Below are 14,379 nucleotides of genomic sequence, written 5' to 3' on the forward strand. Positions count from 1 at the left end.
AAACGAATCATGTTAATATAATTTATGTTTATTTTTGTATTAATAGCTTTTGTAAAGTTGTTCCAGGTGTCATAAAAATGTGCATGTATTATCTGGCAATGCAATTTTTTGTAAATCAATTAACTAAAATTCATTCTCAAAATACTTCTGCATAAGATTATTAAGTTCATTAACACAACTATATTATTTTAATTATTGCAGCAATCGTAAATAAACTTACCATGGCGGAAGCTACTGCGCAAAGTTATGTTTTCTTCGTAGCTGGCTTCGAAACCTCCTCGATGACAGCAACGTTCGCTCTCTATGAATTGGCTCTACATCAAGATATACAAGAAAAAGTTCGCAAAGAAATCGACGAAATATTGACAAAATATTGTAACGATTTGACTTATGACGCTGTGAACGAAATGGCATATCTTCATAAAGTAGTAAACGGCAAGTATATATTGTGACACAGTCTACTTATTGAGAAATGTATTATTTTCAACAAGAAAGAAATTTTTTTTACGAAAATATCTTATTACGTATATGTATGTACGTTTAAACAAATTGCTTCTATTTAAGAAGAGACCTTCATATCTTTCTTTTACATATTACAGAGACTATGAGAAAATATCCACCTCTTCCAATGTTGAATCGTATCTGCACTAAGGAACTAATCTTACCAACAACAAACATTTGTGTACCAGAAGGGACATTAGTAACTATACCGGTGCTTGGTCTGCATCGAGATCCGTCGATATACCCAGACCCAGATAAATTTGATCCTGAGCGATTTAACGCAGACAAAATAGAAAAACGGCATCCTTACACTTATTTACCATTCGGAGAAGGTCCACGAAACTGCATTGGTAAGAATAAGTATTAATTTATGTATATACATGTAATATAATATTAAAGGATAAACTTCATTTCTGCCGTTTTTTTCTTGGAAAACGCATTTATTTCAATAAGGATATGAATTAATATTTTAGTCAAAATATTTTTCATTGTTTTTTGCTTTTTTCCATCCTTCTGACAAAAGTTGGATTCCGCGACGATAAAATGAAGTGTCTTTTGAAGCAAGCCATGTATCTATCTATTTTCGTATTTGTTCCTAAAAATATGTATCAGCGAGCGCGTGTGTTGCATCGATCAATAAAGACGATAATCCGATAAGGCCAAGTCTGAAGAATAGGCTGAGGGCTGGAGAACTTTTCCTTAGCATCTTGTATCTCATATTTATTTTTGGACAACTTTTATTTATTAAAATAATATTTTCGGTTTAGAAAAGATTAGGAAAGATTAGGAAAGTTTAAGAACGTATTAATATCATTAGTATTATTAATTTTCAGGTTCGCGATTTGGCTACGTACTGACGAAAGTTGGACTCGTGAGTCTGCTGTCGAAATACAAATTTAAACTTGATCCTCGGACACCGGTTCCGCTTGTTTTTCACGAAAAATATCTTACTCTTGCAGCAAAAGATGATGTGTATCTTATTGTCGAGCCACGATAAAATAATTGTATTCTTGCAAAATATTAAAAATAAAAGATATGTCATACACAACAAACTTATTTTGTGCATTAGATGAAAGTCAATCTGATATATCGGTCTCGTAAGAGATACTCTCTTCTCGGAAATTAAAGATTGCGCTTCATTAATATTCTGATAAAAACATAATTTGTCAGAATAGATATAGCAACATAGCAACAATATATTTCTACTCACAAAGCTATAAACCTAGATAGCCAAGCCTGCAAATACAGATATAGCATGCAAACATTTTATGTATACCTTGTGAAGCTATTACGACCTCACAAAATTACAAGCAAATTTAAGTGTTTCTATTACGAGATATCATATGGTTATTATATATAAGTATATTTTATATACGTTTCACAATATAGTAACATGTTGCCACTTTGCTACAAATCCATGCAGATAGCCAACAGAGACAGAATATGCTATCAATTTTTGATAGCAAAAGGCAATAAATTTCACACAACTTATTAACTTACTATGGCGGAAGTTACTGCGCAGAGTTTTTTTTCCAGCTGGCTTTGAAAATTCTTCGTTAATATAGCGACGTATGCTTTATACGAACTATCTCAATATCCAGACATACAAGACAAAGTTCGCAAAGAAATTGACGAAATTTTATCAAAGCACAGTAGTTTGATCTATGTGACGCTGTGAACGAAATGACATACATATCTTCATAATGTAATAAATGGCAAGTACATATGTCATCGGAATACATTTCCGCTTGATAAGAGACGCAATTTTTAACAAAGGAAAAGATTTTATTAAATAAAAATACGAGCCTAATTTAATTTCATTCAAATAAAAATATTTTGATACTTTTATGTTTAAATATATTGCTTGTATATTTTAAGAAAAATGTATCTTTATACACTTCGTTTTACATATTGCAAAGACTATGAGAAAATATCCACTTCTTCCGTTTTTAAATCGCATTTGCACCAAAGAAATAGACTTACCGACAATTAACATTTGCGTGCCAGAAGAAGCATTAATAACTATACCGGTGCTTGATCTGCATCGAGATCCATCAATATATCCAGATAAATTTGATCCTGGATGAATCAACGCAGACAAAATAAAGGCATCCATACACTTATTTACTATTCGGAGAAGGGATATTGTATTGATAAGAAAATAAATTAATTTATTGATTTATCTAATTCGATTTATATTTATATTTTAATTATTAATATCCATTATTTTTTTATATAATCATTATATGTAAGTCTATTTATTATAAAATTTCTGTTTAAATTGTCAATGACGGTCTTAATACTTCAATTTCAAAATCCTTTTCAATTATATTACAAATACATATTTTATTTGTAGAAATTTTAATTAGTATATAATAATAATAAATATTCAAAAGAATTTTTTATTTTGATATTTTGTCCAATATTCTATTAAAAATAATAAATCTATCGCATAAACATTATCTCAAGAAGTTTTAATTAAATATTTACTTTGAAATACAAATTACATATATTTTTGAAATTCAAATTTAAGCATTAATTCTTTCTTTCCTTTGCTTTCTTTCTCTTTGTCTCTGTCACAAATATATTCATAAAAGTTACTGTGTTAACAATTTAATTTTGTAGTTTTTTATGCAAGTTTCTTAAATAAAAAAATATTCTGTGACTCTCACAGCGAAACATAAAATATATCTTACTACGGAACCACGATAAAATAATGGTATACAAACTAAATATATTTCTATTTTTTACATATTTTTAAAAAATTTGTATTAATCGATACTTAATTTAGAGATAACTATTAATTATAAAAAATATTAAATAGGACAATTTTACCTATTTTATATATTATTACTTTTTCTGTTTTTATTTCTTGTTTTTCTTATATAATTGTTGGCTTATATAATTTTTATAAAATAAATTTGTTCGGTTTTTTAGGATAAAATATAACACAATTTTATTGACACACAAAATGAATTTTAATCAATTATATTGTCCATTTTTATTGATAACCTCCTAATTGCTATCTTTCCATCAACTTCATTATTCCGCGTTCGTAGAATGTCTGGGACTTATTGGCAAAAAACCAGATGTCTTTTTATCTTTACGGTCTCTTCATCTTTAAAGGTTTTCCCGTTTATAGAGTTCTGCAACGATCGGAATAAGTGATAGTCGAAAGGAGCCAGGTCTGGGGAATACTCAGGATGAGGCAAGACATCCCAGCCAAGACTAATCAATTTGTTCCGAGTGATCAATGATGTATAGAGTCTGGTGTTGTTGTGGTGGAAGATGACAAACTTGAGATTTGCCAATTCTGGAGGTTTTGTACGAATTTCTTGGTCCAATTTTGTTAATTGTGAGCAGTATACGATTGACAAGGACACTTCAGGCTCGTAGTCAGGCTTGTTAGCCCTTATACTTATTATATATGATTTTAAATCGTTGAGCCGGTTAAGTTTCTTCTTTCTAATTGCTCAATCAATTCTATATTTAAACTAACAATTGAGATCTTAAAACGCTAACAACGGTACAAAGCGGATCTTGGCGCTTCCATATATTAGTGTGAATCTTACAATTTTCGGTTCATATAACATCACGTAGCCGCAAATCGCGTGCATCTCCGTAGCTCCGAACCAAGTAGTATGTAATATCACAACTAAATTGCCAAAGGCAATCTAATAAATCGATGCTCAAAGCGTCAAGTCCTGTGAAATCCCCCCCACCTTCGCGATCATCAAATAAATGCTAACTTGCATCTATACGAATCAGTAAAGAATTTATTGGGAAAAAATATCACCTCATGTTCTCAGCCAAGAATCGAACCCGGATCTCCACGTTTGCCGGACGGGCGTTCTGCCTTTGGACCACCGAGGCATATGATAATATTTATCACAATAAACAATCTAGCGTGTTTTCAAGTCGCGTAAATTCATATAAAGAGACACGGTCCGATCCGACGTACACTTCTTTAGCGCCGAGACACGACCGTGTCTCATGATGTATATACATATATGTTTGAGCGAACGTATTATCAAGGCGACGTATAAATAATTGAGTATCAGGAAAGACCGTGGAATGTTAATAAGCGTGATGTTATATAAACTGAAAATAAGATTCACACTAATATTATATGGAAGCACCAAAATCCGCTTTGTACCGTTGTTGGCGTTTTAAGATCTCAATTGTTAGTAAACATTCCACAGTCTTTCCTGATACTCAATTATTCTATAATTAAAGTTATAAAATATTTATTATTTAGGACATTATTTATAAAATGTGGCAAACTGCATAATGGAAAACGTCATATTCAGCTTGGATAATACAACAACATTAGCAAAATGCCATGCTACTGTTTAACTTTGCATAACTCAAAATACGTACCATCAAAAAAAAAAATGTTACTTAATAAACTCAAGTGTACATATATTTGTGTAAGAATATGTTCACGTTTAAAAAAAAGAAATGCGGAAATGTATGTATAATTAAGTATTAAAATGTGTCTTGAAAAGAGTTTTAAAATGCTCGAAAGTAAGAATAAATTATAATAAACAGCAAAAACTATTCTGTACTGCTATATTAATGTCATTGTGTAACAGTGAACTACTAAAGAAATAATTTTGTAAATAATTACTAAAATTCGCCATTTCTAATAGCAGAGATTAAGAAGATCCATCTTCAAAAGATAATAATATTACCTTAAAAGAAAGTTATTTCCCGCAAACATTTACATTGTGTATACAATATATATAACTTTATTAATAATTAATATTTTAAATTAAAAACTTGAGTGAATATGAAAACCGCTAAAAAAGTTCAACACGCTTTATTAGCATGCCTAGAAAACTATATTACCATAAAATGTCATGCTATTGTTTAAGTTTACATAACTTAATATGTATATGAAATGTATACAACCGAATAAAATGTTAAATAATGAAAAGAGCACCCAAGTGCACACAAGGTGGCATTATTGACACAAGGCTTGTGGGAAAGTAGTGCGAATTAAACTAATTGTAAATAGAAGAGTCCTGTATTATTTTAAAATTCTCGCAATAATTAACGAGAGATTAATTACAAATGTCTGTGAATCATCGTGCATTTGCATGATGCGGCGATAGTTCAGCGTTTATGATTTCTTAATGAACGGCGTGGTAAGAGGCGTATATAATATGTATAAAGACCAACAGCTATACACAAGCGGCACATTGTTATTTACAGAGCGCTCCTTCCAATAAGTTTCGCCGCGCGCCTATATTAGCGACCGTAAACGTTGAGCTGTCTCTTTTGTCATCAAGTCACGTGGACGCGTGCTGATTCGCAGATCTTTATAAAAAAATCTCGAAATGATACAGAACATTTAATTCAGTTTAGTCCGCTCTACTTACGCACGATTGGTGTATCAATAATTACATAGACACCCTATATTTGTGTGATAATATTCTCAAATTTAGGAAAAAGAAGAAAAAGTTTATATAATTAAATGCTAAAATATGCCTTGAAAACATTTTGAGATACTAGAAAGTAAAAATGCGTTGAAAAAAATGTCGACTACATGTCCTAGCATATCGAGTGCCACTAACAGCGGGCTACTAAACAAATGACTTCGTGTATAATCATTAGAATTCACCATCTAGCTAATAGCGAAGATATTAAGAGGGATTATTATATCTACAAGGGCTACACCTTCCTTCCTAATAATTTAATGTATATGTAAAAATTAAATAAAACATAATAAGTACAACAATAATAATGATGATGATAATGATAATAGTAATAATAGTAATAATGATGATAATAAATGATTATCGTACATACAATAGAAAGTATATTTAAAATTTAAAGAATTGGATTTCCATAATTTATTTGTATTTCAATAGTATATTTATTAGGTATAATATTTGCATTATAATAAGCACAGAATATCTATATTTTTTCTATCATGCGTATTTGCAATGAATTTTAATAGCTTTGAGATACATATATTTACTTTTTAATAGCGCACGTCTCTATTTTAATAAAATACCAAGATGTTAAATAGAACGTACCTAAAAAAAAATTTTATAGTAATTTGCTTGCAATAGCAAACAGTAGTCTTCTTCATAGTTCGATAAGACGGATCATTCTCTTTTGCCTATGATTTGGCAAACGAATACGTTTTCAGTAATTATACTCTCAGCGAAACAATAAATAATCTTTAATTGTGTTCACAATTATTAAATAATTATCTTTTGCTGAGTCTCGCATTTGTCACGCAACGGTGAGTATTTCAAAATGATCTACTATGAGCAGTGTTTATATATATTCCACTGTTGATTATTATTAAGTTTCATTTTTTTATTAACGGAAATATGAAATAAAATGTTATTTACAGCAAACATTTACAACAGTAGATATCTTGGCCAGGCCAAACTAGTAAAATAGCATATTTAAAAATCTTTGTAAAAATAATTCAAATTTATAAAACAAATAAATACATAATTCAATAATGCTTTAATCTGCGAAAAAATTTATTAGATGTCCGTAGAGAAGTAGACAATAATACATTTGTTTATATAAGTAGAATTATGCATGTAGATTGGGAAAATGCTTTTGACATTTCTTATTTTATATATGTTTCTTTTTACGATAATAGATCGCTTTTCATGATATTATTTTTACGTATATCGGATATGGCGTAAAGTAACGCTAGACTATGGGCAATTCGTGATTCGCGATACGTAATTCTGTATTTATATAAGATTTGCGAATAATGTAAACAGAGTAAAGTTGTGTTATGTCGTACCCCATTAATATCTAAAGACACACCAACTAGAATGCCTTTAGTAGTTCTTTGTACAATAGGTTTTCAGTAACAGCAGTCTATATGAAAAAAGAGGATTGTATATGTACAAATATACATTTACATTCAGCTGTACTTTCTACAATATTTTATTCTTCTTGTAAATCTGCTTTTTTTAAAGAAAAAAACACTATTGATTTTTAAACAAAATCAATTTTTAAATCTATCCTCATAGGCAGCCACATTTTACCATCCTTCTTCTTTGCAATATCGTCAAATTTGTATAAATAACGTTCTATAAGTGTAAAAAATATTTCATAACTTCAAGTTTAGAATCTTTTAAATGACACTTTTAAAAAAGTAACATAAAAATTTCAATTTAAAATATTGATCATTAACAAAGTTATTGCACAATGTAATTTACTGTGTAAATAAATGGGGGAAATCATAGATATCACTTTCTTCTCTATGTGGCACCTTTTATATTTCCTTTTAGAAAATAATGTTTGTTAAAATTATACAAGAATTCTAAAAAATTCTGAAAATTCTGAATAAGAATATGAAAATTCTAAGAAAAAATTGTATCAGAATATTTACGTTATCTATTTTATCATTTTCTATTGACATTTGTGTTTATACCACTTTACATAATTTTTAAGTACGCAATGTATACCAAAAGTTACCACGATAAATGACGAATTATAAATCGTAATTACGAATCGTAAATCGCAAATGGTATGAAAGATCTACATTGACGATTTTCTGCAAATTGTTTGATATTCACGCAACATATTCACGATCGCTTTGGTCGCCGATCAAGCGACACCGCGCCGGGCTCTGACCGGGCGGTGATTTCGGAAAACTCGTCGGGTCGTTTCGCCGAAAATCGCGACAATTCGTGGAATCGGGGATAACCGAGGGTAGAAACGGGCTAACAATTTCGGGAGCGATCACTCCTGCTCCAATAGTTAAGCAATTAGTCAATTTTTATTTTAACACCAGACGGGAGATAGGCGAGAGAAAGAGACGACGACTTTTTCCTGATCGACATTTTGTAAAAGACACGGTTCTTTGGGACAACAGCCGCTTACAATAAATCCTTGATTTTAAGGAACCGAGTATATTCTTATTGTCGGATCTCCCGCGACGAGCACAGCATCGCCGAGTCAGTGGCGTATGCACGGAAGGTTATAAGTCGGACGCCGTCTCGACTGTTATTACACCGACATCATTTTCTTTCCATTCCATCCAACACAAATCTTATACGAGTTAATTACAAACCACGAATTATGAATCATAAATTGTGCATCTGACACTAGCTTAAAATTCTCAAAACTTCGTTGTTTGCCAATATCTTTGATACTGTTGGTAATTCTCGTCATTTCATTATCCATAATTTACGATTTATAAATCGCAATTCGCCAATAAATCATGTATACTACATTTATATACACTTCTGTGATCCTTATTCTTGTAATAAACACTTACATGGATATACAGTTGAACTTCAATAACTCGAATCTCAAAGAGCTGAACTCTTCGATTTATAGAGTTTTTGACTTATCGAAATTCGAATAGAAGAGAATTAATATATGAAAATTCGACTTACGGAGGATTTGTACGAAAGTTTATAATTTTCCGATTATAATGGCTTTTAAAAAAAAAATTCAATCTTTGAAAGTAAATTTTTTATTACATATACATAATAAATGTAATCATAAATCAAATACCAGGCTATTACTCACGGTTACACATATATGTAGCTACAATTTCGAATTATAGAAGCAGCGATAATAGAAGTTTGACTTATAGAAATAAACTTTGACTTGTAGAGATCTGGGCACTTTAAATTCGAGCTGCAGAAGTAAAATAATACCATACATCTAAATATCTGACAAAAAATTCAATTTATTTCAATTTATAGAGGTTTTCTGCAGTAAAGCGAAGGGAAACAAACAGGAAATGAACAAAATTTTCGTCTTACAGAGGTTTTCGAGTTGTAAAAATTCGAGTTATCGAGGTTTGATACTATATAATTTCTATACAAACGCATCAAAAACGCAATTATTCATTTCAATTTCATCAAAAGTTGATTAGGTTATTTATCGTAAACGATTCCAGTACACAAAGAAAATTCCATTAAGAAATAAAAAGATGATTTTTGTAAACGTATGCCATTTAATTTTATCAAAAAATCGTTCAACTAATGAATTGGCACATTATAAGCAATTAATGGAAATTCGATGCAAATGTAATACTATTCATATTATAATTAATGAATGCCAGACAAATAGTTAACGAATTACGAATTACAAATTACGAATTGTCTAGTACAAGCTTATATAAAAGCACAAAATAAATTAGAACCTAATTATAGTTTCTTCGTTAAACCTATCTTATTTAAATATGTTAACAAGACAGAGTTTTACAAGACAATTTATTATTATATTTTAGAATTGCGATGGTACTTGCGGAATTAATTGGGGCTTTTATTGTTGCTTTGAGCATTGTATGTCTTTATTATAAATACGTGATATTCAATTTCTGGCGTAAGAGAGGTGTTTTTTACGTCGAACCTGTAATACCAATAACTGGAAATATAACAGCTCTCGCAACTGGAAAAGTGCAAGTAGGCGAGTATCTTTAACAAGAAAAGGGACCTAATCGTTTCCCTTCGAATTTTAATGTTTTCCAGACATTAATAAAAGACACATTTTTCTGTATATTTTCTTCTTTGCACTTTTAAGGGGTAAAACATCTCTACAGAAAAAAAATACAAAATAGAAAAAATTATTCTATTTTGAAGCCAATATCGTCGAAACTACAATTGTACATAAAACAATAAATATTATTAATATAGATGCGACACGTATTCCACATTCTTTGTATTTACATAATACAATTAGGGATGTTATAAAAAATGTGTACAATTTAATTGTGCACATTTTTTATGATATATTGTAAACAATTTTGTTGTGCTGCGTCCTTCTGTTATTTTACTCTTGATCGCCATATAATTTCATTAAAATATTTTGTAAGTGTTATCTAGCCACGATAAAACTTCTATGATTATGTGCGTATGTGCGTAGAATGTTTTGTAAATAGATATTATTTCCATCGTTATCTCTTATTATGCAAAAATTCGAAAATGAGAAACGTAAAGAATCGAGCACATGAATATCTGATATTCATGTGCTCGATATATGACATCCCTAATTGTATTATGTAAATACAAAGAATGAGTACCGATGATGCATATAGAGGCGTTTATTATTATTCCGTAAAAATGTTATTTTGGAAAATAATTTTATTATATGGTTGAATTCGTCTTAAAGTAATCTTTAATTTGATTATTAAAAATTTGAAAAAATTGTTTGTAATAGGTGTATAAAATGAAAAATTATTTTAAATTATAATTAATAAGTACTCTTAAAACCTCATTCAACTTTTATTTCAAACATTTTTTTCTACCACATAGCTTCGACAATATTGACTTTGAAATAGAATAATCAATTTTTTTTTCTTAGGTGTGTTCCACCTCTTAAAAGTGCAAAGGGACACACATACAAAAAAACGTGTCTCTTATTTTTGGCTACAAAACAAAACATCTTTAGAGCTTATCAAAATCAAAAGGCGACATTTAAGTCCCTTTTCTTTTAAGTAATGTTAAGACGTACTACATTAATGTAGTCACTTTCATGTGTGTAACTTATATAATGTTTTATTTATTTAAATATTTAGAAATATTTAAAATTAGAAAGAAGAAAGTTAATATCTCTAGGTAAAATTAATTAACAAACATAAAATTTGATAGCAATATGGTAAATTAGGATCTACATTCCTATTAATATATTTTTATATTTTATTAAATTGTAGTTGTTGTTTTATATTTTACAAAATTGCAATAATAATTTAAAATAATTTATAATATAATAATTTATTTTTATTACAAATTTAATACAAACTTATTTCTCTTTTTATAAAATTAATACTTTATCATGATGTTGTGTGCAATTATCGTATTTTTACTTAAAATAAAAAAATCGCAGAATTAAATTAAACTTTTGTCAATAGGCGTACTCTTCCAGAATGCTTACATGAAATATAAGAATCATCGCGCTTTTGGAATGTATACACTTCATAAACCAAATTTGGTAATCGCCGATCCTGAGCTTATTCGTACGGTGTTAACAAAGGAATTCGGGAGTTTTCATGACCGTGGAATGTACTGTAACGAAATGATTGACCCATTGTCTAACAATTTGTTTTTTATGCCTGGAAAGAAATGGCGAAATATGCGAGTCAAATTGACTCCCACTTTCACTTCGGGAAAATTAAAACAGATGTTTCCGATTCTGAAGGAGTGTAGCGAAGAACTCGCAAAGTATCTGGAGAGCAAAGCACAAATGAGAGATTCGGTGGAGATGAAAGACATATTTGCAAGGTAAATTATTTTTAAGTAAACTATTATTAAAACAAAGTTTTTTTGAACAACGAGAAATAAAAATGAGAAATAGAATTTCTTAGTTTAAAGAAAAAATTGTGAGTATTAATCTTGAAAGTAACACTGAGAAAAATTTCCAGATTTTTTTCCGTTGAAAAAAATCGGATTATTTTTTCTAAAAAATAGCAAATGGATATTTACGATTAACTTGGCCGGACAAAAAATCCGATTACTAGTTCATCGGATTTATTCGTCGGAATGTTAAGGAAACATCCGTTGATTTCTTCTCCAACAGAATATAATTTCGATCGCATTCACGCGTACTTTTTTGATTGAAAATTTGCAACCGGTTAATTGTTTATTATCCGATGAAATTGGACTGTTTCTGTAACATAACTTTTTAATAATTTTAGGATTTTATGGTTGTTTACTGTACTCTCATTTATGTTTATTGTTCGCGGATTTTTATAGAAAAATTTTATATACGCATAACATACATGTACATATGTCTGTATAATTTTTCCAGTATCTAGTAACATAGAAATCCATGAACAATAAACGTAAATGACGAAATAAAAGTGGTATACAGCCGTGAAATCCCATCATAAGTTTTACACACACACACATACACACACGCACGCACGCACGCACGCACGCGCGCGTGCGTTGAACGCATTTTTCTTACAATTAGTGCAAATATTCTATCTATATACTGAATACTCTATCAACGAGATTAAGTTGTCAGTCTGCGCATACGAAGCAGTGAAGAGAGCGTAGCTCTTAACTGCTGTCAATAGCAAACTACACGAGCAGTGCAGCACTGATTGTAAGAAGATTTTTCTGATTTGATCACTTAAAAATTTCATAGAAATGTAATTTCCGATAAAATGTAGACGGAAAATGAGCCGCCATATATATTTATCTGTTAAAATTTTATAAGATAAACGTGTGAGTATACGGCACTGGCACTGTCGCTATACTATCTTTAGTAGCACGCAAAAACTTTGCGTGCCCGCATTTTATATGCATCTTATTAATTAATGCAATCCGAACATGCCAAGTTTTTGCTTTACTATGATGCTATTGGTCATTTTAATCACTTTAAGCCTGTTTTATAAAACTTAAATTTATTTGGAAAGACGATGGCATTAAATCTTTGCTGCATATAATTTTGGGTAGTTTAAACGGATTATTAAAAAAAATATTTTTTTCTCTGCAGTGTCTAATCAAATACTTGGCAACTTGTATCTCATATTCGTTTTTAGACAACATTTATTTGTTAAAATAATATTTTTGGTTTAAAAAAGATGTAACGTACGATACTTATTTATATACTTGCGTAATTTTTTTTTAAAGAGTTTTTGTTAGGTTATACTTAATTCGGATATTTTATCCGATCAAGTGTAATGTCCGATGCGACATCGATTCGACGAATTGGCGATCATTAATTCTCACTGGGTCGGTAAAATTACATAACAAATTATTCCTGCGTGAATTATTCACAAATCAAATGTCAAAGATAAATGAGCGTTTTTTTTATTGCATATTGCTTCTTTCAGAACATATATTCCTAATGCTATGTAGGTATATAGAACTAATTGTATATAAATATATTTCCCTCTTTCTTTCTCTTTCTCCCTTCTCTTTTATTTTTATTACATTTTATTTTATTGTTATTTATTGTTATTTTATTATTTTCTACATTTTTATGATTTTAGAATGCAGAAAGATGTTTATAATGCAAGTTAACAATATTATCTAATATTGTCCAATTGCGTTAATATATATTATTCCATTAATGCTTATTAATGCTCACTAATGCTTTATATTCATACGTAATACGTGCCCAATTAGCACTTCGAGTCTACATAGATAGATAGTATCCAATGCTATCAAACCTCGTCTACAAGCTTTTGAGATCTCCTCTTGAATTCCTTATGCTTTTCGGATCCAGTTTTGACTGCTTTATCGATTGCCTTCTGTAAATTCCTATTGAAGCGTTCTCTTACAAATCGTAACTTAAAGGCATAGCGAAATGTAAAACTGAAATTATTGAAAGAAATGCTTATAAATTACTCTTATGGTTGTAAACGTAAATAAAATGAGCAATAAGTGAATGACAAAAAATTTCATATTACACCTTCTTTATGATTCTGTATCCTATAAATTAGACTTGATGTAATGCATTGCGATATAATGCAATTTTATCAGTTTTTTAAACATTTGAATCTGTACACGAGTACAATCAGAAACTTATACTTTTAGCCTCCATATAAATCCTCATCAATTTCGCTAAATTATAAAAATTTCTTACTTTATGTCAAACCAATTGATTACGTAGAAATGATGATAAAAGACTTGATCTTTGCTCATTTACAAGAATTAATTTGGACCATGAAAAATTTGTTTTGCCAATAATATAATTAGTTTAGCAACTTCTGATAGATATGAAAAAATTCTCGTGCATTACATCTGCTTAGTTTACTCACCGCAGAAGCATAAGAAGTAACCGTTCAAAATAAGTGAGCGTACTTCGCATACGTGGCATACCGATGTTCAATAAATCGGTGACGGTCAATAGCAATACCTTGAAAGGCAAAATACTACCAAAGTAAGATGAACCTTCCGCAAAGCATCTCAACATATGTTCCCATTC

General features: G+C 29.9%; 2 protein-coding genes and 1 long non-coding RNA gene across 3 annotated transcripts in view; 2 read left to right on the plus strand and 1 right to left on the minus strand.

Moving 5' to 3' along the window:
- The first annotated feature begins 6 nt into the window (after positions 1–6).
- Positions 7–1,553, plus strand: LOC105458980 (probable cytochrome P450 6a14). The gene is made up of 4 exons (XM_011704621.1): positions 7–11; positions 202–435; positions 600–851; positions 1,335–1,553. Exons 2-4 carry the CDS (start codon positions 222–224, stop codon positions 1,496–1,498), a joined length of 630 nt encoding a protein of 209 aa, XP_011702923.1. The 5' UTR covers positions 7–11; positions 202–221; the 3' UTR covers positions 1,499–1,553.
- Positions 1,554–6,543: 4,990 nt separating this feature from the next.
- The window catches only part of LOC105458984 (probable cytochrome P450 6a14), a 20,170-nt gene continuing 12,334 nt past the window's right edge, over positions 6,544–14,379 (plus strand). Inside the window, exons 1-3 of the mRNA XM_011704626.1 lie at positions 6,544–6,757; positions 9,734–9,912; positions 11,354–11,723. Of these exons, the coding sequence (XP_011702928.1) occupies positions 9,741–9,912; positions 11,354–11,723 (542 nt within the window). The 5' untranslated portion in view covers positions 6,544–6,757; positions 9,734–9,740. The remainder of the gene's footprint in view (positions 6,758–9,733; positions 9,913–11,353; positions 11,724–14,379) is intronic.
- On the minus strand, positions 13,695–14,305 carry LOC105458983. Its single transcript, XR_975604.1, has 3 exons — positions 14,213–14,305; positions 13,864–14,015; positions 13,695–13,766 (listed from the first exon to the last, which is right to left on the minus strand). It is a non-coding gene; the product is annotated as an uncharacterized LOC105458983 (long non-coding RNA).

This window comes from Wasmannia auropunctata, unplaced genomic scaffold (assembly GCF_000956235.1).
Source record: "Wasmannia auropunctata unplaced genomic scaffold, wasmannia.A_1.0 LD334242.1, whole genome shotgun sequence".
Lineage (NCBI taxonomy): Eukaryota > Metazoa > Arthropoda > Insecta > Hymenoptera > Formicidae > Wasmannia > Wasmannia auropunctata.